Here is a 25832-nt window from a genome sequence, read left to right as displayed (position 1 = left end):
GAAAAGTGAAAAACTAATTCGATTTTCTGACAGTGTCATTTAGATCAATAATTAGGCTACAGTAATGTCATGTTATCAAAAGCTGTAGAACAGGACGGTGCTAAATTGACTTTTTTGAGGTTATTCCAATCCATGAAAAATGACCTTAACATGATCAGAAAAATAATATTTTACAGTGGCTGAGGAAAATCAAGTGATTTAAACTGGCTTTCTAGAGTTGTTGGTCAAATACTCAGACACAAATTTGGAGTTGGATCTTTGTTGTGTGACTTATACCGTTGTTTTTGGGCCCAAAGAGAGCAATTAGGAACCCAGCATCATAAATAAAGCCGCTAAGGGGCTCATTTTTTAGCACGTTCTGTGTGAAGCGTCTCAGCAGGGGACTAGATGCTCGTCTCATCTTAGAAATCGTGTGAAGGAGAGTGAAAAAAACCATAACAGTGTTGATCGAACCCAGTGTAAAGTAACTGAGACACACACACACACACACACACACACACACACACACACACACACACACACACACACACACACACACACACACACACACACACACACACACACACACACACACACACACACACACACACACACACACACACTGCAGCAGTTTCAGTAACAGCTTGAAGTCTTGTGGTGACTTGAAAAGAATGGCAACAGTTCTATATTAGTAAAGAAACAGAGAACAAAGCTGTGCCCTCACCAAGGTAAAAATTAATGACTATATATTAGCATGCTAAAAGTGCTGTTAAATCACCTATGTCGTGACACAGTGAATATCAAAAGCTTAGAGGTAATGGCGTGGCAGGAAATTTGCTTTTTAATTAAGACTCTGAGTCGTCAGTAGAGCGGTAATTTCATTGTTCCTCTAAAATTCAGCTTTTGAAATTTGCCTGAAGGTTACCTCCAAAATAAAGGCAATTTCTGCAGCCATGATGTGCTATATTTACACACACACACAAAGGACTGGCCTTTCAAAGCCAAATGAGTTTCACAAGTTCACACAACTGAGGCCCAGTAGAGGCTGCGATAGTCGACTGGCCAATCAAAAAGCTCAAAAGGGACATGATGTGAGAGAGAAGCAGGGGTAAGGGTTACGACTGTTAGTATAATGTGATTGACAATACCCTTAAAGGGATAGTTCACCCAAAATTCAAATTTCACTCATTATCTACTCACCCTCATGTCGACTAAGGGCTGGGAGAATTTTCAGAGTCCTCCGTGCCTTCTTGGAGTTACGGGGGGGGGGGGGGGCCGCGCAGCAGTATTTGTCCATATAATGGTTGTGAACGGTGCTCACTTTTCTTCGTTCAAAAAGACACACCAAAAAACATCCAAATACCTCCATGCTGCTTGTCTGTAATGTCCCTCTTGTATTGAAGCCCCGACATGAGAAATTGTTCCGCCGGTCAGTGCAGAGCAGTGAACTGAGACACTGGGAGCTTCCGCTACAAACAAGCCTAAAATATAGACTTATTTAATTTTTTTCGGAACAATTTCTCATGTCGGGGCTTCAATACAAGAGGGACATTACAGATGAGCAGTATGGAGGTATTTGGATGTCTTTTGGTGTGTCTTTTTGGATTGGATTGGATGGATTGGATGAGTTTATTTGTCCTTTTCAAGGAAAATCGTTTTCACCATTTCATACAAAGTATGTACTTCTTTGGACGAAGAAAAGTGAGCACCATTCACAACCATTATACAGTATGGACAAATACTGCTGCGCGGACCCCCCCCCGTAACTCCGAGAAGGCACAGAGGACTCTGAAACTTCTCCCAGCCCTTAGTCGACATGAGGGTGAGTAGATAATGAGTGAAATTTGAATTTTGGGTGAACTATCCCTTTAAAATCAAACATGGCTTCTCACCTTCATTTTCATTGAACGAGTCATGTGATGCTGTTCCATCACGTTTGTGTACATAAGAGAGAGTGAATGATTGCTGAGGAGAGTTACAGACTGTAGCCTTTAATAAAAAATAATAATTAAATAAACCCCTTTTAATTTCCACAATGACACCAATCATCTAAATTAAAACCTTTGGTCTTGTGTGGGCTTTAATCTGTTCATGAATACATTTTGTTACAATATAATTATTATGGACAGAGGTATGGAGATGAAGGGTAATAAAAGTTTCACCGTTTCATCTTTCATTTCTCTCTTCTTGTCATTTTGCACACCATGTACGTACTGTACAGTATTAGTAGAACTTGTCGGGTTTAAACTCTTTGAATTCTTCTGTGTTATTCATACAAACCTCACTTGTTATTCCAGACTTTTCCATCCCAAACCTGTCCACCAGCTGTCACTACTGATGTCTTCACTTTTATCTCTTTACCTGCCTCCAGCCTCTCCTCCTTTTATAGGCAGCTTCTGTGCACATATAGACGACGGCTATCAGTCACTTCTCCCCCTTCCATCATTCATCTGCCTGCCTGCCTGCCTGCATCTGTCCTGATGACTGTCTGGTCGCCTATAGCTTTCCCTGTGAGTGCCTGGTTGGACTTGTCTCCTCAGTGCAGACCAATATGCCGCAAACTCTAAAGACTCTTTCCTAGCACCATGCATTTAACCTGCAAAGCTAAGTGTGTCAGCTGAAAGGATGAAATCATTATGCAAACTAAATGGAAAAAAAAAACTTTATAATCTTCATGGTGCACAGTGTCCTAGTTTGAAATTGACCTGTGATTTCTCTGGCTCCAATTCATGCAATTTGACTGACTGACATTCACTTGAAAATGGAAAATGCACAAACACTACATGCAGTTACGCACATCAAGGTATAAATTAGACCTTCTCTTATCTCCCCAGAACTTGTTTGGATGTACATGGACCAACATAATGAAATATACATCATGAAAGAGGAACTAAGTCTGGTTGCTTTTCTGCTGTTTTGCTAACCCTCCTCCTGCTGGCCATGTGCATTTGTTTACAATGAATTAAGCGGGCAAGAAATCAATCCATAGAGCGGAAGACAACGTTATATATCATAAATTATGTTTTGACGTGTATATTTGTATAGTTTAACCTGTCATAAACAAAAGATTATGGTTTACAGGGCGCGTTTCTGGTGCGCAGAGACGAGAGCTGGGACATTGGGGCTGCGGCCCTGCAGTGTTGTTTTCGTTAACGATGACGATGACGAAATATTTTTGTTGACGCCCCTTTTTTTCATGACGATAACGAGACGGTGACGAGACGAACATGGCTCTCTGATGACGAAAACATGACGAGACGTGTGTGAGTTTTCGTTGACGAGACGAGAACGGACGTAAATGTTAGTGGTCGGGCTGTGATCGCCTCTACATTCCATATTATGGATTGTCATTACTAGCTGCACACGATTTAGCAACGGCTCCGTCAACAACAGAACAACGCTGCTGAGACGAGCCGCGGTGGCGGTGCGCCGCCGCCCGGTGCTTGTGATTAGAGCGGCAGAGAGCAGCAGGCAGTGATCAGCTGCTCTGGTGCCCTCGGTCAGTGCGGTGCAGCCGCTCCGCGGCGCTGACGGGTGGTCAGACGTTCAAATGCATGACATTTCTGCTTATTGTGCATGTAATCTGTCCATTGAAATAAACAAGTGTCTGCAACACTGCTGCATCCTTGTGTGGTCACGTCCACCACCTGGCATGCAGCGCACATTCTGCTCAACACACCTGCCGTCACTCCATCAGAAAAAAAACTGAATGCACTACTGTTACCACTTTATCTGTGTGTAGGCTAATGGATAATCCTTAGACCATAAAGTATTTGGCATTGGGTGGAAACATTATGTGTAAAACCATTCCTTTATTGAATTAATTTGTTGAAAGACTTTTTTTTTTTTTTTTTTACTGAAACTGACTAAAACTAGACGAAAACCTTGTTGAGTTTTCGTCGACTAAAACTAGACTAAAACTATCACATATAGGAATGACTAAAATTGACTAAAACTAATAAGTATTTTCGTCAAAAAGACTAAGACTAAGACTAAATCTAAAATGCCTGCCAAAAACAACACTGCGGCCCTGATATTGCGAGACTGACTGTCAATGTTGATAACAATCAAAGGTTCCTTGGAGATTCCATAGGAAATGCTTGGGATCATTTTTGACCCCGCTTATGGAAGAGTGGGGTAGTGATACAAAAAAATGCAATTTTTTTTAAATTAATGAAATCTTTTTAAAAAATACAAATGGCCTCATGTCACAAACATGTTTTATGAGGAATACCTGGAATATGAAAATATAAATACTTTTAATTTCAAAGATTTTGAAGAATAACAACCCCTGGGGTCATTTTTGACCCCACTTATGCATCTAAGGGTTAAATTAGAAATCCTGCATAGTTCCTCTTGAAGTCAGAGGGAAAGTTTTATGTTAAGCGAATAGTTTGACATTTCTGGTCATATGTTTGTTTGCTTTCATGCTGAAAGTAGATGAGGAGATCAACACCACCTCACATCTGTGAGACAACAGCCTCGTTAGCTTAGCATACAGCTAGCCTGGCCCTGTCCAGTATATGTCAACCAGCACTTAACCACTTAACATGTTACATATATTTTAGTGTGCATACCCCAAATAGATAGTAGCTACATGACAATACAGTATGTGCATCGCAATTTTGCAAGTATAATTTTATATAGAGCCCAAACAGTCACGTGCTTGTTCCTTGTTAACAGATGATAACTCTATGGAGCTTGATTTAGAAACATGATCCTCTTGCATCATGTGTACATACACCGTGTGTGTGTGTGTGTGTGTGTGGAAATGAAGTTGCCTTAATAAGCTGACAAAGCATTTTATACTGCCACCCTGTGTATCCAAGATTTACATCACAAAAGGGATATAGTTTTACCGTGTGATTATCCTGTTTAGTAGCATAACAGCATTATGACAAATTTTCTTTCCAACCTCAAGCTCCTCACTAAATGTGGCAAACACTGCTCCAGTTTTGACGCCAGGTGGGCTCAGTTTCATGCCTCACTGTGTGTAAGAGGAGCAGAATGTGCCTTACAAAACGTGTCAAGCCTTCGGGTGTGACACTTAATAAGCAAATTTTACATTTCCTCTTAGAGTATAGGCCTACTGATCTTAAGCTGCTGGAGCACAGAGAGGACACAGCTGGAAACACCAGATAAATTGCATCAATTAAGAAAGAATTTAAGTGTCAAGTCCAATTTGCCACCTCGTGTTTGGGATTTTCACTTGACTGGTCTATTTCAGAGATGCACTGAAACAGTTGAGGATAGTCGAGTCAGTCAATTTTGGAAATTAAGTATGTTCTGCGATGAATTACACACACTGCTCGGATCCTCGTAATGGGCTCATTTGGATTAACTTTGATGAATGAAACCGAAGATAACAGCAGATAACTTAGCCCTTGTCGCAAAAGAAAGAACTCTTGAAATGAAAGCTGAACTTGTCAGCTCGCATCATCTTGTGTGTTAGACACAAACTGGAGTTGAGGCGGCTGCTGCTTTGAGTTAGCGTTAGAATTTTCTCAGTCATTGTTGCTGAGTAGGTCATTAAGTGGTGCTTTCACCGGAGCTGCTGTGTGAAAACAAGAACAGGTTGTGGCTAAATGAGATGCTAAAATCTATTGAACATGAATGCTTTAAATCGGCGACAAACATGAAGAGCAGCACAGACCGAAAAATGTCCTGTTCTGCAATTTCTATTCATAATTTGAATAGCTGTATTTCACATGGTTCATTTGTCTCTTCCTACAACCTTATCTGACTGAACACACAGTAGGCCTACAACATTGAATTTTGTATTTCATGCTGAACTTTGTGGAAATCGAGGTCGCGGCAGATGGCTGTCCGCACTGACCCCTATGTGAAAGATGACATGCTCATTGTGAGAACTGCTGGAACTGGGTCCAGACCAGGGGTTCTCAACTAGTCTCACTCTGGGACCCACATTTTCCCATGGTCATTAAGTCACGACCCACTTTTATAGAATTCAAACCAAGATTTTTTTTAAGCCTTTAAAAACTCATTTTGCTCTTTATTGAGCAAAGTGCATTTCAGAGCACATGAATGAAACTGAGGAGGACCATGACAACTGCATGTACGGAAGTGAATAGAAAAATATCAAACTGCACAAAATGGAGACCAACAAAATGATATATTTGACTTCTAATGCATCTCTGCATTTAGAGCATGTTGACAAAAGTGAATAAATATCAAATTGCACAAAATAAAGACCCACAAAACAAAACAAGATTCACTGCATTGAGGCCACATTAATAAGAATCTGATATATTTGCATTCAGAGCAAATAATAAGAAACTGAGGACCATTACAACTGCATGAGTTCACGTGTGCCTTTCAATATAAGTTATTTTTTTAAATAAAAGACATGTCCAACATCAGATGTGCATTAAATACTATTTACTTTTTTGACCAGCTGTCCGCGACCCATCCAGAACCGGTCTGCGGCCCACTTTTGGGTCCCGACCCACCAGTTGAGAACCACTGGTCTAGACCATACTCTGTTAAGTGTCTGTAGATGATGTATGTTGTGATTTGGCGCTATGCAGATAATTAACTGAACTGAACCTGGACCCCAGGGATTCAGTTTTCTACCCAATGTGAGTATTAGACACTGAGCAGAACTGTTTTAGGATCCATCACAAGCATCTAAGACATTTTCTCAGCAGATGTACTGTAGTCAAGAATCACTGCCTCAGGTGTGTAAAAGTAAAGTTTGTCATAAGTTTTGAGTTAATACTAAAAAAGCATTTTGTGCTATCACACTTTAACCAATATGTTCATCGGTTTATCCTTGAATCCAAGTGACTGTGTTTGTGCCGCAATTCCTGTTAAAAGTTGAAGATCAAGCCAAAAGTACTTTTTGTAAAAGTCACTGTGACCATTCAATGTGAAAAATCGAAAAAGTTCGTCCTTGAGTTCCTTAAAGGTGTCGTGTTCGACCTAAAACCAATACACCTCAAGCAAATGTCGTCTCGTTCTGTGAAAAGCCATCTTATCCAGGGGACTTTTGTCATCTCGCATTTCTCTTGTCACAGTCATCAGTCTACTGAAGCATGAATGCCAAAACGCTGTCAATATAAAAGGGCAGTTCCTCAGAAATGGTCGGAAAGTCTAGGGGCATGGTGCTGAGAACGTTTAAGGAAAAAGAAAAGAAATATGATTGAGTTTGATTATACAAAGCTTCACAAAAGTCACATTTTCATGAAGGTTTTCTCCAGAGTCTTCAACTTTTAACTTCTAAAAGAGCCTTGGCTTAAAGGTTCTTTAACTTTAGTAAATTAAAAATGAACCTGGGTTTTAACAACCAACAGAAATTTCTCTTAATAATTCATGTCTGTTCGTCTTTCTGGGCTTTGACCTAAACTCTGGTTTTCAAAGTGCTGTAACATTTCAACTATTTGAATGAGCACTGTATGAAAGGCTCAGTCTTAATCACGTCAGGAGGATCTTTCATGCAGGAGCTTCATGTTGATACGAAGAATCTGATTAATGGGCAAAAGTGGTGTTGAGTTCAACTTTGACGCCTCTTTAATTTCCCCTGCCAACTTTATTATAACTCATGATTTCCCAATCTCCAAATCAACTACAGCACACAGCTTTAATGTTGCAACAGTGCCAACACACCGGCTGAGCTCAGCGGGGAGCAGACAGGCATGCTGCCATAAATAGAGGTATATAAATACTGCAGATTTCTAGGCACATTTATAAAATATTGTTCGTTATGTGTCAGTAACTCAGTGTTTTTGTTTTCAGGATGTGGGGAAAATACTGACCTGTGTATTAGTAACACTGCACAAAAACTAACACAGACAGCTGGGGACAATAATTATCACATATTTTTAATATCTTAGTATTGCAAAAATACAAATAGATGTAATAGACACACACAATCTCATCTGTATAGTAAAAATATAAATGTGCAGTATATATCTCAGTACAACATAGTGAGCAATGTGTTAAACATGTTTCTATTTTACAATCTCCTGAACAGAACACAGGTGACAAAGCAGGTGTTTAACAACAAATGCATGAGTAACCCTCCTCTCCTCCAACCACAGAGCACGGTGAGGGGTTCCTGTGAGACACCGCCACCCACTGTTAGTTCAGAGTATTAATCCTGTTGGTTCAAAAACAAAACTTACTATTAAATTTTTTTTTTTTAAATCATCATTTCACTGAGTTTCTGTCATGCATGTGGATCTACAGCAATCTCATGAAGCTCAAAGTTCATTGAGGCAAATGGAGGAAAAATGACAAACGCTAGATGTTACCTCTGCATCATCAGAGCTTTGAGATGGCGGTGAGCAAGGAGCCGGTCAGCACGACGCAGGAGGCCAAGAAGAAGATGATACAGTTGGCTACCCCCTGAGAGATAAAACATGTTTAACATCAGGTCCAGGTAGCCTACTAAACATGCTTCATCTCAGTCTAAATGATCAAAACCGATTTGCCAATGTGGGAACAGTCTTCAGACATGTTCTCCTTGGTGAACGATGCCTATGTTGGAGCCACTGTAACAACCAACCAATGAGCAAGATTATATGGATTATTGAACATGATCAGTGTTATGCAGTGTTAGGATCCTTACTTTAATCTCTCTGAACACCAAGGACCCCCACAGTGCTGCAACCAGACCGTATCCCTGAGGAGGAGAAGACCACAACAACAACAAGCTGTTTACTCAACACACAACACTGACTTTACAATCACTCACCTTGTATTTGTGTTGACTTTGTAGAAGAGTGAAAGTACTGCAGGGGGGGGTTGTTGTTGTTGTTGAATTGCACACATTCTGCACTAAACGAGCTCCTCGAGGAGTCAAATGTGAATCAGAGAGTGAATGTGGTTGTGCAGCACGGCTGATTAGTTGACCTCAAGGAGGAAGGAAAAAATGGATAGAAGTAGAAGCTGAGGCCACCGGGCTCTGTTTATTTCTCTTTTGTGCCTTCCATTTATATACGTACATGCTGCAATCAGCACTTTACCTGAGGCTATAGACTCTCCAATAAACATGAGCAAGCACTTATTTCTTTAAGCCTGTTTAAGCAACTATATTCAGTCCATCCAGTGCCAACTTACACCACTTTTCATGGGGAATTAGAATAATGAGACACATGTAGTTGTGCAAGTAGATTATAGATTCAGACATAATGAGATGTCTCAGCAGCTACTGGCTGGAGAGGATGCCATTATAAGTTTGATGATCTGTCAAGTGTTGTTTGCCCCTTGAAAACTATGGATTACTCTTCATGTTGTTTATTGTGTTTGTGTACAGATGGCCTCGACACACAGCGAGGTTTCCAACACCCCATGACAAAATCTCAAATCTGATGCAGACGTCAGAATCTCAACAGGAAGATCCAGTATCACTAGTAACTAATAAAGAAATTATCCATCTGTCCTGCTGCTTGTTTGTTGGTGGACATCCAAAATGAGTTTCACACTACACAGGGATGTTTCACACTACACAGGGATGTCAACATTAAAAACTGCTAAAACCTCAAAATTAAAAACCTGGGGAAGATTATTCTAGCGTGTCTGTGCTCTTGCTCTCTTGCAATGTAAGTAGCAGGTGAATATTCAAATTGAATTTGCCAGATTAAGAGGCGGTGAAAAGACAGTATTATTTCCATTACCGCTCAATTGCTGGGGATGATTACTTACTGCGGTGACAATAGGAAAGGTAATGACTGCACTCAGGTAGTTATTAGCCAGGAACCAGCAGTATGTAGCTAATGCCCACATTAGTCCAGACAACAGACCTGAGGAGAAAAGCAGAGTCAAAAACAGCGTCAACAGTTCACAGTGCAGGAAAATACAGTTTAGTAGGAAAAACACTTGCCCGACACATTTGACTCATTCATTTTTAGTCAGTAATGCACAGTAAGAGATGAGACTGCATGGTGTCATGAAATTAAAGTTCACTCTGATAGCCTCATCCACCCAGCTGTGAAACCAAATGGCTGATCTAAACTCACAAGCCACACTGCAGGCCAGGTTTTGGGCCAGAGTGGACATGTTTAGCTCCCGCAGTCTTCCCTGAATCATCACCTCCAAACCCCGAGTGGATGTGTTTGCACATGCAGCTTGGCAAAGGAAGCTGCTGTAGTTCCTCCACAACAGCTGATGCTTCCTGTGCTTGGTGAGATTCAAACTGGAGCTATTATTAGATGCCCTGGTGGGCTGTGGTGCACGACAGCTCAGCGGTACATGGACATAATCAGCTGGTGGAAAATAATGCTATATTCAGGCCCCTAAGCTTTTCCACTCTCAGTTGAGAGCAGAGCAGTGTTATAGACCAGAAGCCCAGTCTGAGACAAAAGCTTGTAGTTCCTGCACTCACGGTGCATGAGTCATTACTTTCAATTCACTATTTTGGAAACCTGGAGAGATGAAACGCCCAATATTTGACACGGTAATAAAGAAATCTATTGAAATCCCAGGGACTTATGGGCCTCATTCACGAACCGTTCTTAAGAACAAATTTGTTCTGAAGTCCTACTTATGAAGTTTTTACGAATATTGTGGCATTCATGAATGTTTTCTTATCCAGAATTTGTTCTTAACTAAGAAAAAAAAAAAAACGATTATAGCATTTTCTTTTGTTCTGCAGTTGTATGATATTATATCATTAGAATAAGGATTATTTTCTTATCTTTTATGATGTTTTTAATAATCATATGTATTAATCATTGCAGTCTCTTAAAAAACATTATAGACACTTAATTCATATGAGTTTTTTTTTTCTCTTTTTTTTTTGGGGGGGGGGGGTAGTAAATGTGTTGTTGTGCGCAACATACAGCTGACGATATGCTTTTTTTTCTCCTAATTGCGGGCTGCAATGGTACATTTACTGTAAGTGTTCACACTACACACAACTGTTTTTTTTCATATGTGATAACATGATATTTATGATGGCACACGTGAGAGTGTGGTCTCTCTGATAACCCAAAGAGCTGCATCCACTGCTGACGCTACTAAATATAGCCTAAATATAAATATAAAAATCTAAACTAAATATAAGCCTTTTGTTTGTTTCTTTGTTTCATTTCTGCCACAGTAGCGCCACTTCACTACTTAAGTTCTTTTTACGTTTGGAGTCTGGTGCTCCCTCCCAGATTTTCATTTGAGCATTTCAACTTTTTCTCACTTCACCTTCTCTGCTCAGTGACTGTGGGTTCTGTGTGCACACGGCCCTGCAGTCTCATGCCCTTTTACGGGCATTGATGGGGCGGTTACCTATGATGATCCTATGTTAATTAGACTCACCTGGCAGACGCCCTCAACTTACGAGGAGATGACATAAGAACACAGCTGCGAACAATTCTGAGGCTTACGAACGCGTTGATGAATCTGACGTAGGGTTTTCTTAAGGAACCTCCTAAGAACAACTTAAGAAAGAATCTAAGAAGGTTCTTAAGAAGATATTGGTGAAAGAGGCCCAATGTTTACTGACATTTGAATGCATTTTTATCTATAAATAAAATAAAAAATTTGACTACAGTCTTTTTCAAAATCAAATACATAAGGTTGCTGCTCCAATTGAAAAGCTGGCTTTAATTTCTACATATGTTTCCAAAATTCACAGAAATGAGTCCCTGTTTTGTAAAGTTGTTGTTAAAAGTAACTATTTTCCCTGCACTGACAGGTTTTTAGGCTCAGAGCACAGTCGATGCCTACAGGGAGAAGGCACTAGAGGGTTTATATAATATAGTTAAACGAAATCAAAAAACCTTAAGTGTGAGTGGCACTAAAAAGTGAAAGCAATCAGATCATGGTGATGCCACAAGTATGAACACAGAGGCTGTGTTACCTGGTAGGATGGCTCTGGAGTAAACCCTGGGCTTGTTGTTCATTGCAGCACAGTAGATGGCAAAGTACACGGTGTTAGCAAGAAAGATGCCAGAGCACTGAGCATAAACATAGTCGAGGTCTGCAAAGGAGAAGTTACAAGAATTGACAGTTTAACAGTTAAGCGTTTTTCTCTGCGGGTTTGCAATAAATGAAAGACATGCTTGAAAATCAAGTGGTCGATCAATATGGGCAAGTTCAATGTTAGCGCTTAAGTGATTTACAGAGAGAGGAGTATCACATTTTATTGAGCCAACACACACACACACTGACTTTAGAGAATCACTCAGGAAACTGGATTTTAAATCTAATCCTCTGGAGGGTCCAGGGCTATTTATAGACCAACACTGGGCCACATTCTTCACACTGAGACATCCTTTTAATCGCTTTGAAATTATTTTTCCTTTCTTTTGGGTTTTGGCCGTTACTGAACACAGAATCCATACCGTAGACGCTCGCTCCGTGGAACATGCTGTCATGGCATGATGAATGACTCTTGATGTAGAGGATGGGTGTAAAGGAGGAACCATACAGCAGGCCCGAGATTACAGCGAGCAGGCAGCCTCTGAGGAAGAGGATAAGGGACAGACTGAAGAACTGCAGGAGGAGGATCTGAAATGTCCACTCAAGAAATTCAAGCATCATTTATGAAGCAGCTAAATGAATGTCAAGACTGAATGTGCATTTTCAGGCGTTGGGTGTATTTGAGTGTCCTTATTGCTGCAGGTTATTCTCTCAGCGAGATCCATTAATCATCATCAACTCTTTTCGTGAGTCATTAATAAAAGTAACGTCTCACCGTTTCTTACCTGAAGAGTGTCACATTTGATAAGAGAGGTACTATATTTAAAAATCAAGTAGGTCAGCACCTTCAGAATGAGTAACTAAAAAAGGTCTAAGGCTAAGGCTTCTTGTAAAATATGTAACTTTATCCTCGAGGAACATATCAGTTTAATCAGAATCAATGTTTTATTCACGCTCCCTTGTCTTGGTATTTGAATGTTTGCACACGGCCCATCGACTGCTAATGAGCTGAACTCACATGAACCGCCTGGTCCTTGGTCCTAGGATGTCGATCCAGAACTCAGAGTAACTTGGTCCATAGCTGCCTGAATGTGTTCTCTGCAGAAAGAAACAGTCATGTTGTCTTTCACAATGTTGAATGACACCATCGGAGTAAACAAGACAGGACAAAGTCATCACAACCGCTGCTACAAAAAAAACCCAAAGCAGCGGCATTGACTATCCTTCACATTTTACTTGAGAGTATTGGCAAATTTAAATTACTGAAGAGAAGGTGAGAAAAATAAACTAGCGTGCAATCAATGTGCTCACCCTGTCGATGAGTAATGGAATAGATTCAGAATCAGGATGCAGCTCCACGTCCACTTTGACAAAGAAAAAGATCAGCCCACTGGAACAGAAAACACAGAATTCACATTCAAAACAAGACAAGGCAACAGAGTACAAACATATGTGTTGCTGTTGTATTATATCTTAGACAACAGCACTGGCAATACGTTTGGAAACCTTAGTTCCAGATTCACCTCAAAAGACATAAACCAGCTCCGCAGTAATTTAGTATTGGCCTGGAAACATCCTGAGCAACTATTCCAAACCAGCCGAATCTGTGAAATAGATAAGGGAGGGGAAAGAAAACTGCTGACATTGGGCAACATCTCAAAGTTACTGTTTAGTTAAAATTCACCAAAAGCAAGACTTTATTTTTCCATTCTGGATGGAAAAACACATTATTGATTCTGACCTTGAAGTGGCCCAGCCCATCAACAAGCTAGAGGACCCCCAGAGTAAAATCCCAAGGCCAAGGCCGATTGCTTTAATAATTGGAACAACTGTTATATTTCCTGTGAACGACATGAGCAGAGAGTTAAACAATATTAACATTTTAGAGTATGGACTTCACTTGCATTCTTTCTTTATTGGTAGAGGGAAGACACATAGTACGACAACCTACACCAGAGAATTAAGATGCTTTGGATATTTATTTCCAACTTGGGGAAAAACTAGGAGAAATGTCTCGTTTTTTACTTCAATGAATCATCATTAGCATCTGTTTTCTGGTCAGTGTGCCTCAGATGTCCACAGTGTCACATGGGAGCAATAATCAGTTGGTTTTGCCCAGTAACACTGAAGACCGTAGAGCCTGATTACCAACCCCTAACAGGATGAGGTTGATGATGGTCGACATGTTGCCTTATTAAACATTTGGGAGCTTGTTATATTATCATTTGTGCTTTCTCACAGAGACACAGAAAGTAACAATCTATTCTCGTTTGGATGAAAAAATGATGGTAAAATGTGGTGCGAGAGCTCAGCGAGTGAGAAAAGTAGGATAGTAATTTTACAGCAACAGCAGCTCTTTGAAGCAGTGGTAAATAGTATGAAATTGGGACACTCCGCCAGCGTCCTTAAAGTTGATGCTCCAAGACCATCACTTTAACATGGACTGCAGCAGATGGACTCTTTAAGATGGATGCTTTAAGTGCATCTGCTGCAGCATCCAAATGTCCAGCTGGACACTTGAAGAAGATTTGATCCTGTGAGGCCAACAGCACTCAATCACACCAACATAAAGGATGACTAGAGCTTCAAGTTTGGCTTTCATGGTACAATACCTGTAGCCCAGATCACTCCACCGAGCATCGCAAACGGGTGGAACTTGGGCGACTGAAGCATCAGATCTCCAACCATAGATACAGCCCATATGGCTGCGCAGTTCACCCACTGAAAAAACATCCCTGTCAACAGAGCAGAGGGAAACTTTTATGTAGGCCATCACATTTTTAAAAAGCACTTGAGGATTTATCTTCTAGAGAAAAAAAAAAGTATCAAAAAAAGCAGACTTAATAACTTCTTTGGATGAAAATGTTTAAGTCATTAAAAAAGCTGTGTTGTAATAGCTCACCGTCCCCCGTCTCTATCCTCTTGACAGGAACAAAGTTGCTGCCGTACAACAACACAGCAACTACATTTGCAGCAATTCCATAGGCGAAGTGAGTCATGTTGGTCGAGTTATACGTGAGATCAAATGTTTCCACTTTTCCAACTGCAGCATTTCCAGAGCCTCGGCCTCCTGGAGTAATTTAAAAACAAAAAACAAAAACCAAACATCAGAAAATAAAACACCTACAGCCACGTTCATTCACTAAATCATTCATATACAGTCCAATCAGAGTTTAGGTCACCCCACCTTGTCCGGCGCTATGGCAGCTCTCCATCAATAATGTAGCTATAAATAAAAGCAAAGGTGAGCATTTTCCTTGGAGCATGGTAAAACTGAACACTGTTGTGTTTCCTGTGATGGAGCCAGGCCTCAGAGCTACCACCGGCTGAGACCACGTGTGTCTGCAGTGGGGAGGACGAGAGTCACTCAGGTGCTGCCAGTTATCTAATCACTCAGTGTGCAGATGACACAGAGCTGTATGAGGGCTGCCTCTGTCTCTGTGGGCTCATCAATGTTATTAAGTTTGTTGGAGCGTGAGTGAACTCATTAATCAATAACTGTGTTCTAATTAAGTTTCTCTTCTCTTTCACTTTACGCTGTTGTTTACAGGCTGCAGGTTTACTCTCATATTTGTAGCTTGCAGGTAAAACAGTAGTGTTTAATTAAAAATGAACATGAATAAATAAATTGATAAGGGCCTCGTTCAGCTGGCTCACATCAAACCATGACAGTGTGCAATAAAATGACAAAAATAATAAAGAGTAACCTAAAAGATGTTTATCAGGAGAATCGCTTTGCTGTAGTTTGCCAAACCATAGGCTAGTTTGCATAATGATGGTTATAGCTGCATTTAACTGGGTCCTTGTCTGTGCAGATGCCTTTAGGCCACACTCTCATGCCATCCGCAGCTCAGAATAACACGAGAAGACTTTGTGACTATAATTGGAAATAAAAACCAAAGCCGTTGTCTTTTATTAGAAAAATAATCCAGACACTGTGAAATGTGTGATTATACTAAACACAACGTTTCAGTCAGACCTCATCTGTCCTCTCCTCTGGCAGAAGAAATGGTCTGAAATTGGCCTACTTAACTTTTTTTTTTTTCATGAGCATCACATATTCATGGGCTAGTTTGTTCTACATCAGACACAAAAGCACAAAATTATCCCTCCAGACTCCAGACCCTTATAATAACTCCAGCCCTCATTCCCTAGCCTTAATTTAACATTAGTTATGTACACATTGGTTTCTACTGAACAGCTCTGATAAACACATGGACCTGTTGATAACTTTCCCTGCTTTGATTTGAAGACTCATGCAGCTGGTATGTTGAGGATGACAACACTTGTATACTGTAGACATCAGTTGTCTTTATGGGCCACAACACAATAGCCCTATATTTAAACCAGTTTCTAACTCGCGCCAGGATATCCTGCAAAATGGACTCCTGCTCCTTGCCCGAGGAGGAAATATTTATCTCCTGATGTTAACCGTTTCCTTTTCACATCTATTTTTCCCTATTCTATTATGAATAACTTGGACACAGATGCTTTTTAATTAGGGAACTGGACCAGTAGGTGTCGCCTGAAACGCGCAGATGAATAATAGATGAGGATACTTGAAGTTCCTCACTGAGAAGAGGTGTGTGTGACTTTTCACCCTCACCTCTAACCCCTGGATTTAAATGTAATCAAATAACCTTAAAATCCACACTGACCTTACTGAAATCCTCCTAACAATGCTTGTTAGGTTAATAATATCAATCTCGCATTTTTGGGGAATTATAGCCTGAAACGGGCCCTGGGCTGAAAATAAGTGTTGGAATATATATATATATGATTTTTTTTTCTTTTTTTCCAAGCAGTGGAAAAGTGAATCCGACACATTTTCAGGGGATGTTCATTAAATTTCACTCATACCATGTAGACTGATGAGAGGTGTCCACATTAATATACAAATTTACACCACAAGCCATGAAAAAGGACGAAAAAACCAACAACAACAACAACAAAACCTGACGCAGGCTCATGTTTGTGTTGTGGGGAGGTTTCCTCAGCGCCTCCATCCATTGCGTAGTTGTCTCTGTGGCCACAAAGCCTCCCTTTCAAAATGAGTTTCGGAAGTTGTGCGCTCCTCCCTGCTTTGAGTTTAGCGCAAAAAAAAGACACGCAATGATAATAACATAAGTTCTAATGGGGAAGTCTCGCTCTCACCGGCTGTGCTTCCCTTTCCTAAGACTGACAAGCAGCTTTCGGAGATGCCCTCTTTCCAAAAGGAGTTTGTTAATTGCGACCGTGTGTGGGGTCTATTTGTTTTTTGTGGTTTTACATGTTGGATACTCGCCGCAGCACCGGGACAGGAGGACTGACAGAGACAAGTACCGACACACCCGTGGGCTGTATAATTTGGAGCCTAATGCTGACCATCCGGACTCCGTGGACTTTCAGACCGGTGCCAACTTTGGTGTCCCGACCCGGTCCAACGTGGTCTACATAACGCTCAAGTCCAAGCGGCTAAAACCAGCAAACATACGGGGCACAGTCAGACCAAAACTGAGGAGGAAAGTGAGAAGGGATAAACCGGTTAATTCAGCTTTTACGCAGAACAGACTGGGCACTTTGGAGCGAGACGCGGGCCAAATTAAGCACAACTTTGAACCACAGGCTTCCTGGAGAGAGAGCAGAGACGTTGACTACAAATCTTTAGATATAATCCATAAATCTCATCTAGATGCAGCAGCAGCAGCAGACTCTTCTCACATTAGTTCTATACGGATCTACAGCCAAAGGGCACCGCCATGGTTCAGCCCACAGGACGTGAGAGCCATGCGCTTTCTCGCGGATGCCAAAGTTTTGCGCATCAGAGAAGTTTCTCACGGAGACTCTGCCTCGCGTCTGATTTTCGAGGGTGAGACGACGAGGGTCTCCCCGGCGAACCGGGACCACGGCACGCGGGGCACCGTGTGCGCGGGGCAGTGCGGGGTGATCAGCAGCCCCGTGGACACCACCGAGGTGTTCGCCTTCCACCTGGACAGGGTGCTGAGGCTGAACAGGACGTTACCAGCCGTCAGCAGGAGATTCAGGCGTTTGCACGGTAGGTTCACCGGTTACCTGAAGAGATGAGGTCTGACTCTCTGATCCAAACTGGATTAAAGTTTGAGCAACTGGTGATTCACTTGTGCATTTCGTTTCATTGCAAACAGGGGATCATGATAATAATCACTGATTAAGTGTGTGCCAGTCAGGAACAGAGAAGAGGAGAAGAGAGTGAGGTTGGATGTGGGGAAGCTTCTGTGTAAGAAGAAGGATTAATGACATGGCCTGATTGGTCGGTTTCCTCCTTTGAATGTGCTCAGGATCCAAATAATAAATTGTACCATTAACGTGACAATGGTGTAATCAGCCCTATTGAACAGATGAATAATATCACCCTGATTAAGTCAAATCCAGCAGTAGTTTTGTTACAGTCTTGCTGGTTTTAGAAGGAATACCACTGCTATTTATGCTTTAAGTACCTGGACATGAGAAATTAATTATTATTATGATCAACAATCTAATCACACAGCATTTGTATGAAAATAAAATAAAATAAGTTTCCAGTGAATGAAGAGAAATGAAGCAGTGTGTTGTAGTGGAAACAGGGTTTTAGTCCTCACACCATAAAAAGCCTTGTCCACTGTGCCTTGGATAGCGTGGCATCATGTGTCTGAGAGTTTGATTTGTTAGTGCTGTGATTGGAAATGAACAGCATGTAAAAATTAAAGTATGAAATATTTATAAACACACTGAGGCACATTAGTCTAGCTTCTCCCCGCTCACTGGGTTCCCCTGGCTCATTCCACCATGTTCCAAAGAAAACACTGCAGTAACAACATTTGCCGACGTGTTTGATAAACTGCATTTGGAGAAGTAAACACATCAGTCCATTAACAGCTCCGGTCCTCACTGAGGAGGGCGAGTTCCCGCAGCGAGAGACACTCAGGTTTATAAATCTCGGACATTCTGGGTGGGAAAAACCTTTCTCTGTGTTTCTGTTAGCTGGATCTGTTCAGTAACATGAGGTAGACACTGTACAGCCTCCAGGCCTCTCTATGTGTTAACCTGAAAAAATGCCAATGAGGTCACCACTCATGAAGCGCATGCATTGCTCAGTAAGCTTTCCCTGGATAAAAATAGGTTTAAAAACTCTGTGAGACTGAGCAGTTGTTCCAGCCTGACCGATGTTAATCCCTCTGTCCTTCCTCTTTAGATGGTCAGCCCTGTCCAGTGGTGTCATGGGATGCGTCGCTGTACCCAGAGGGCCTTGCTGCAGGCTGGGCCACTGTGAGGTTAACATGGGGGGGCTACCAGAGCTCCCTGAAGCAAAGGTGCTGGCACAAGAACATCAGCCCGAAGCCCGACTCCGGCTGCTCCACCATCCATCACTACGAGTGGAGCAAGCTGGCTCTGTTTGACTTCTTGTTGCAGGTAAATTAGGCATTTTGAACACTAAACTGTGACAATAAGGAACTAAAAAAAAGCTTCTCCATTCTTGTGTTTTTGATTTTGTCAAGTTAAAGCCTCCTCTGCTGTCTTTGAATTCCTAAAATGCTCCATGACTTTTCCTAACCTCTTTTTGTCTGACATTTAGCAATATGCTCCAACAGCTGTTGCTGCTGAAAAAAATAAATAGGTTAAATATCCTCTGAGGTTTCGTCCTTTGGCTAGAGAGACTCCTTGTTTCCTGTGTGGGAAGCCTCACTGGATCACAGTTTGGCATTGAGGACAAGTCCCCGGAGAACTCTTTAATTCGCTCGCTGATCACGGAGCAGCAAAGTCTTGTAGAGTGAGGACTGCAAAACAGCTTTGATAGAGCCAGTAAATTAGTTGTTGAAGCCACAGTGCCACAGCTTTGATCGTGCATCTCCTGTTAGTTCTTCATTTCAGGTTTCTTATAAATAAATGAATGAATAAGTAACAAGAAACTCATATTGTGCAGTTTAGAGAAACACATTCCCGAGAGTACATGAACTATCTTGTCAAGGGAAGTGAATTGAATATGATGGAGTTATTACGCCGGTTTATCTGGCGCTGAGTTACAGACAAGTCACATCTATTCATATCAGAGAAAGTTATTTACTTGTCCCGAATTGACCCACAAGTGAGAGCAACAGCTGAATACCAGCGTGAATCTCCTGAGGTTCCTCTAATTGAGACAGATGTTGGCTGCGGAGGAGGGGTTAATAGTTTTGGTTTAAAGGTATTAGGACTCACAGAGAGGTATGCTTCATGGCTTTTTGGCTTGATTGACAGGTAACCTGGAGGTATTTCTGCACATCGCTTCATGTCTTCTTGGTGGATGCTCACTCATCCAAGTCTCCCAATCCCCCTGGTTTCTCTAAAAGGCGTTCATGAGTGTCACTTAATCCTGACTTCAAAAGTCCCATCTGAGACCCATGTGTCAAGATGCTGCATCCTTAGGGCTTCCCCCTACACCCTGGTTGGTAGCACCATCAAAAACCTCATCCAATCAAATGGTTTAACATAGTGAGAATGATTGAAGGACGAGATCCTTTTTTTTGTTTATTTGAGGTGCTGCCTGACAGGGTTGAGAAAGTCCACTGAGCAATCATGTCAATCAACGGTCCGATCTACTGCAGCTTCAGGAGAATAAAAAAACAGTTTACTTGTCAGGGTTTTCAAACGGCTCAAAACGGAAAAAAAGAAAATTACAGAAAGACCAATTGGGAAATCCATAGATGCCACTTGTAGCCTATACTCGCAACTGAAACTCCACTCTGAAGAAATGTGAACTTTTCCCTTTTTCAGATTCACAACAGACTGGATCAGAGCTGCTGTGGGTTCAGGCCCCGGCAGGAGGACGCATGTGTGGAGCTGGGCCTCCACGCTGAATGTGGGGACCAGGCGCAGATACCACTGGCAAACATCGTCCACCGGGGTCACGACCCCAGACACCTGGTCTTCGCCAACAACAAGGGGTTCTTCGACCGCAATGAGGACAACTTGGACTTCAGGCTGTTGGAGGGAATCAAGGAGTGAGTTTGAGTCACAATACTGAAACAGATTAAAAAACAAACAAATTATTATCTGATTAATATTGATTATCTCAGTTTTGTTTACCTTACACATTTAGATCAATAGATTAGATTTCAATGAGACTTTTTTGTTGCACTTAAAACATCAACACATGTTGCTGAAAATGTCAACAGTGTTATTTCTAAAATGTTTTTTGGTTAAGAATATATTTAATATTTACCACAGGATTATGTATTGGCAATCAGATTTTCTGATTCCCTTTCTCTCCTCTGCTACGTGGCTGAAAACAAAAGTGTGTTAGAGACTGGATTTAAATATATAAACACAATAATCTGCAACTTTAAGCACAAATCAGCTATTAGAGATAATAAAAAATGTCATTTTTAATCAGTGAAATCCCCTTTTGAGCTTTAAAACCACAGTTTAAACCACAAACCCTTATTTAATGCTGTGTTACAATCAATCAAAGACTTATTTTACTTTGGTTTGACAGAGTAAAGCTCAGATGAATCCACGTGACAAGTGTGCCTCTGTTTGTTCCCTACTGATCTGGATATGTAATTCCAACCCATCCTGCAGAGACATTGCTTTCATTTCATCTATCTTTTGATCAATAAATCAGTGGTGACAGAAAAGGAGATGTGGTTTGGCATGGGCACTTGTATCTGCTCCAAACATAGGTCCTTGTGATCCTCATCAAAACTGCAGCTTCTATTCTGGCATCAGAATCAGATAAAAGGGCAACCTAAGTTTATATTTAGCCACTAACAGATGACATTAAAGATCACAGGGCGTCATTTATACCTGATTTTTTATTTTGATCTCGATGTTGGATTCTTTGTAGATTTGAAAGGGTTTTAATCTCTGACTTTTATCAAAGCGAAATACACTGAGGTTTGAGGTTCCCATCAGACGCTGTTACAGTTAATTGGGAAAGTTGGGCTTAAAGGTTACGATACAGTAGATACAGTTTTTTTCTTTCCCAGTTGTTCTCGAAGTTAACTAATCGCACATCGAGCACTGAAAGGGTCCAAACTCTGAGACAAACCACAAAGGATGATGGATCAAAGCAGCACACAGCACTTTTAGTTTAACCATGTTCAAGGCAAGCCACTGTAAGTACATAGGTTCAACCCACATCCATTTGTCTTGTTCTTGTTGAACACACTTGGAGGTGTCACTCACCCACATTCATATTTAAAAGACAAAAAGTACGACTAAGCCCAGGACCGACTCCAAACCTGACGGCTGCAGCCAGCTGCTACTCAGCATCTCATGATGGAGCCCACTCATCTCATATTTAGTCTGTTCTGATATTTCACTCCCATTAGTGCAGGTTTCATCCACTCAAAAGCTGTTGAAAAGTCTATAAATACAATAAGTTTTAACTTTCCATTTGCAATTATGAGTAACCTTTCATTTTACTGCACTTCAACTTTTTACAGGGCAATAAGTGTAATTTCAAACGTCAAAACTATTTTTTCCACCACTTATAGAAAGCCACTAAACACCTGAGAAGTGCTTGTACTTCAGAATTTTGTATTTTCTTTACAGCTTTATACTTTTACATGACATTTAAGAGGGGAAACATACTTTTTAAAAAAAAACAGTGACAGTGTGAGAGAGACAGGAAGGTACAGTAGGGGGGATAAAAAGAGGGGTTGCCACTTGCCAGGCAGCAAAGGGTTGTGGGTTGGATTAGGTGCAGGCTGCTGTGGTAAGGGCCAAACCTTGATGGTACAAGCTTTAACTGTTGTTTCCCACAATCAACCCATCCTGAATACATACTGTAATTCATTAACTGCATTTACTGTACCATACAATTGTAGGTACTTTTACACATTACAAATGTAATGCTACAAGAGTGGAAAGCAATGTCTTGTCAAGGCCAAAAGACTTCATTCAATTATTTAATATTTCACAAAAAGGTTAAATTTAGAGAAAAGGGGAAGCAAGCCCTGTTACCTTTCCTTTTTCAGATTGTGTCCACAATCATTGAATATGTGGTGATTTATTTCACAGTTTGACATAAGCTTCCACTACAATCTTGAAAAGCCAGCTCCTGCCTTGAACCCTTCATGGCAGTGTGTTTAGTTTGCTGAATAGTGTTAGCTGTAGTTTGAAGGTGGTATCTGTCAATCGCTCCTTCACTTGATATTGTTTTCTGTGCTTTTTTCTCTGAGGTCACACTCACCTTCTCAGTATTTAGTTCCTGGAAAGAAACAACCAACATAAACTTGCAGCAAAAATGAAACTGACTGTCACATCATATTCATCATGTATTTTTTTCAACAGGTTTCATCCTGCAGTTACTATAATATACACCGCATCTTGCAAAAAAGATGCTCCAGCTTCACCTCCTGACAAACTACCAGACTACCTCTGCTCTCCAGCCAAGAGACGTGTCTGAAATTATAATTTGGATTGACTTTTTTCTCACCTCTGTGTATTTGCAGGCTCCCAGAGCAGGCGGTGGCAGTCCTGAGGAGTCGGAGGCTCAGGGAGAAACTCCTCCAGTCTTTGTTCCTGGACCAGACGTACTGGGAGAGCCAGGGCGGGCGACAGGGCATCGACAAGCTGATTGATGTGATCGAGAGGCGGGCGAATGTCCTCCTCACCTACATCAACGCCCACGGGATCAAAGTCATCACAATGAATGTGTGATGAAATTCACACCAGACAGAAGCCAAATTACTGAGACACACACAGAACAAAAGTCCCAAGTCGGCCCTTTTACAAGACACTGGAGCTTCATCCACTTACATTTTGTTCTGGATAATAACATCAGCTACAGTCGTGACTAAAAACTTTAGGTTTAAATTATGCAAATTGTTTAATATTGTTATGTATCAAAAGAGTGTGACACAGATTAATTAATTTATGTATTTTAAAAAATATTGCTAATGAAGGATTATTATAAACTGTCAAAATAGTTGTCATGGTGATAACTTTGCAATGGAAAACTGCTCAACCAATCATTTGCAAGAGAGACTGATTCTGACTTTTACTTAAGGAAACTAATTAGTTTTACTTCCGTCTTTTAAGTCCTCATTACTTTCTCTCCCGGAGGCCAGTGTGCTGTTGTCATTATGTAAATACTTGGTGCCGTTATAACTCCTTTACCCTTCCAGCGAGTGAAATTTGCACTGTATATGATAGGAAGACTCTTCATGATGTTATTTTTCCTCCAGCGGATGCTAAGAATGAAAATGTCAGTGAAGCCTCTTTGTATGAAACAAGCCACAGCCCGGATCCACTCTGCACATTATTAAGCTGAGAATTTTTTTTTTTCGATTTTAATGAGTAATTTATTTTTGAGTCTCTCATGCACAGTCTTAAAAATATTCTTTTTGCCAAAACCCAGAGGAGGCTTCACTTGTTTTCCTCACCTGTGTTATTTCATGTTTTTAAGATTGTTAAGTATTATCATGAACATTTTTTATTATGCAACAACATGGACAGAACTGGGGGCAGTGACTGTATGTGAAAGAAACCAAAGCTCTTTATGACAAGTCAGACTGTGCTGTTCACTCTCACATGCTTCATTTTAGCTCAACTACTGTGCAGCGACTTCTTCCGTCATAACAGTTTTCATTGTATTTATTTATTTTTTGTACTTTCTTTTCTAAATATTGAAGACGTTTGAACATGAAATGATCAATAAAAACAAATATTTGTCAAACATTTCAGCCTAATAATGATCTGTAGCTTTTCATTTTAACTTAGGTATACTGAATTTTGCCGCGGTGTGGCAGATGAGGGCATTTGACAGGTAATTTGTCAGTTAAAGATAGGATCTCAGTTTCATTTTCATCTGCTTTGTATGCGTTTGTGTAAAAGGTTTCAGACTTGTTCTTCATTATCTGTTTAGTGTTAAGCCTGCTCATTCTTACTGTACTAAGTATATAAAAATGCAATAGCAAAGACATTTTTTTCCTCCTGACCACCTCAATCAGAAATAGTCTGTGGCTGTGAAATCTGAGTTCCAGCGTGGCGTCTGCCTTTCATGCTGTGCTTTGGGCTCTCAGAGTTGGAGTTGACAGGGCTTTGAGGGTTATTTTGTCACGTCCATGCCGGGCATTCACTCGCCTGTTGTTTTAACCCCTCTGCTCCCGCATTAGTGCGTCAGTGGGGTCCGTGCCTGTGTGTGTTTGTGTTAGAAAAACCTCTGTAGTTCCCAGAGTGCTCTGCAGCGGAACTTACTTTTCTTTACATGAATGTGCGTATGCATGTTCACACACAATGCAGACAAAGGGTGACTTTTGACCAATACATATATGTAACAATATATTCAAAGGCACACACAAACACACACACACACACACATAGACAAGGGTTGGGACCTGGACCTTCTCCATGTCTCCACATTCAGACCCGCTCAGTGAAACGAGAGCACAGTGTGTACGGCTCTGCAGGTCAAGTGCCACACTCCAAACTGGCAAACAAGACTTTACAAGAAACTGCTTAGTCAGTTGACTCAGACTCATCCTGCCATGCTCCAGCTTTTCAAAGCTGAAAATGAAAATGACCGTAGCAGAGGATAGTTAAGTCCTCTCTTCAAGTGAGCAAACATCTGCAGCAGCAGATGGAAGCAAAGACATTTTCCTATGCAAATTAAAATCCTTGAAATTTCTACCAGGTTTATTGGATAAGAGACAGTTGACACAGTGAGTTACCAATTCTGTTGCGATTTTATGAATTAACAGCTAAACAATTTAATTAAAGGTCTAGTGTGTAATATTTATCAAGGTTTATTGGCAAAATCTGAATATGAATATATTTGTATAAGTGTATAATCGCTATAAAATAAAATCTGTTTGGTTTTCATAGCCTAATTCTTCTTTTATAAGGGTCTTGCTTAGAGAGTGTCGCCATCTTGCACCGCCATGTTTATACGGAGTGGAAAATCCAGCCAACCAGAGAGCACGTTTCAAGAGTTTCAATATAATTATTAGATAAGTAATAGAATATGAATGCTAGATGTCACTGTTTTTCCCCTC

The 25832-nt window shown here is 40.9% G+C and overlaps 2 protein-coding genes across 2 annotated transcripts; one reads left to right on the top strand and one right to left on the bottom strand.

The window, feature by feature from the left end:
* Positions 1–8262: 8262 nt before the first annotated feature.
* tmem144b (transmembrane protein 144b) lies at positions 8263–15071 on the bottom strand (the record flags this gene model as incomplete). Its single annotated transcript, XM_083981186.1, has 12 exons — positions 8263–8346; positions 8570–8623; positions 9646–9743; positions 11795–11914; positions 12279–12397; positions 12875–12954; positions 13168–13246; positions 13380–13460; positions 13598–13697; positions 14469–14591; positions 14759–14926; positions 15044–15071. The coding sequence occupies 12 exons, from the start codon at positions 15069–15071 to the stop codon at positions 8263–8265; spliced, it is 1134 nt and encodes a 377-aa protein (XP_083837312.1).
* Positions 15072–16976: 1905 nt separating this feature from the next.
* Positions 16977–24404, top strand: gask1b (golgi associated kinase 1B). The gene is made up of 4 exons (XM_083981061.1): positions 16977–17890; positions 19046–19263; positions 20605–20831; positions 23289–24404. The coding sequence occupies exons 1-4, from the start codon at positions 16990–16992 to the stop codon at positions 23494–23496; spliced, it is 1554 nt and encodes a 517-aa protein (XP_083837187.1). The 5' UTR covers positions 16977–16989; the 3' UTR covers positions 23497–24404.
* Positions 24405–25832: the final 1428 nt, after the last annotated feature.

The sequence above is a fragment of the Trachurus trachurus genome (genome assembly GCF_905171665.1).
Source record: "Trachurus trachurus genome assembly, chromosome: 10".
Classification (NCBI taxonomy): Eukaryota; Metazoa; Chordata; class Actinopteri; order Carangiformes; family Carangidae; genus Trachurus; species Trachurus trachurus.
Note: the sequence above shows the minus strand (reverse complement) of the source record. Positions and strands in the feature narration are given on the sequence as shown.

What these genes read in the sequence shown, in the direction of transcription:
- gask1b (XM_083981061.1), top strand. Translation starts at nt 16,990, where the DNA reads ATGGGGAAGTCTCGCTCTCACCGGCTGTGCTTCCCTTTCCTAAGACTG. An exon ending in TGTTTGACTTCTTGTTGCAG is followed by an intron (nt 19,264 to 20,604) that starts GTAAATTAGGCA and finishes TCCCTTTTTCAG; the next exon opens with ATTCACAACAGACTGGATCA. An exon ending in CTGTTGGAGGGAATCAAGGA is followed by an intron (nt 20,832 to 23,288) that starts GTGAGTTTGAGT and finishes GTGTATTTGCAG; the next exon opens with GCTCCCAGAGCAGGCGGTGG.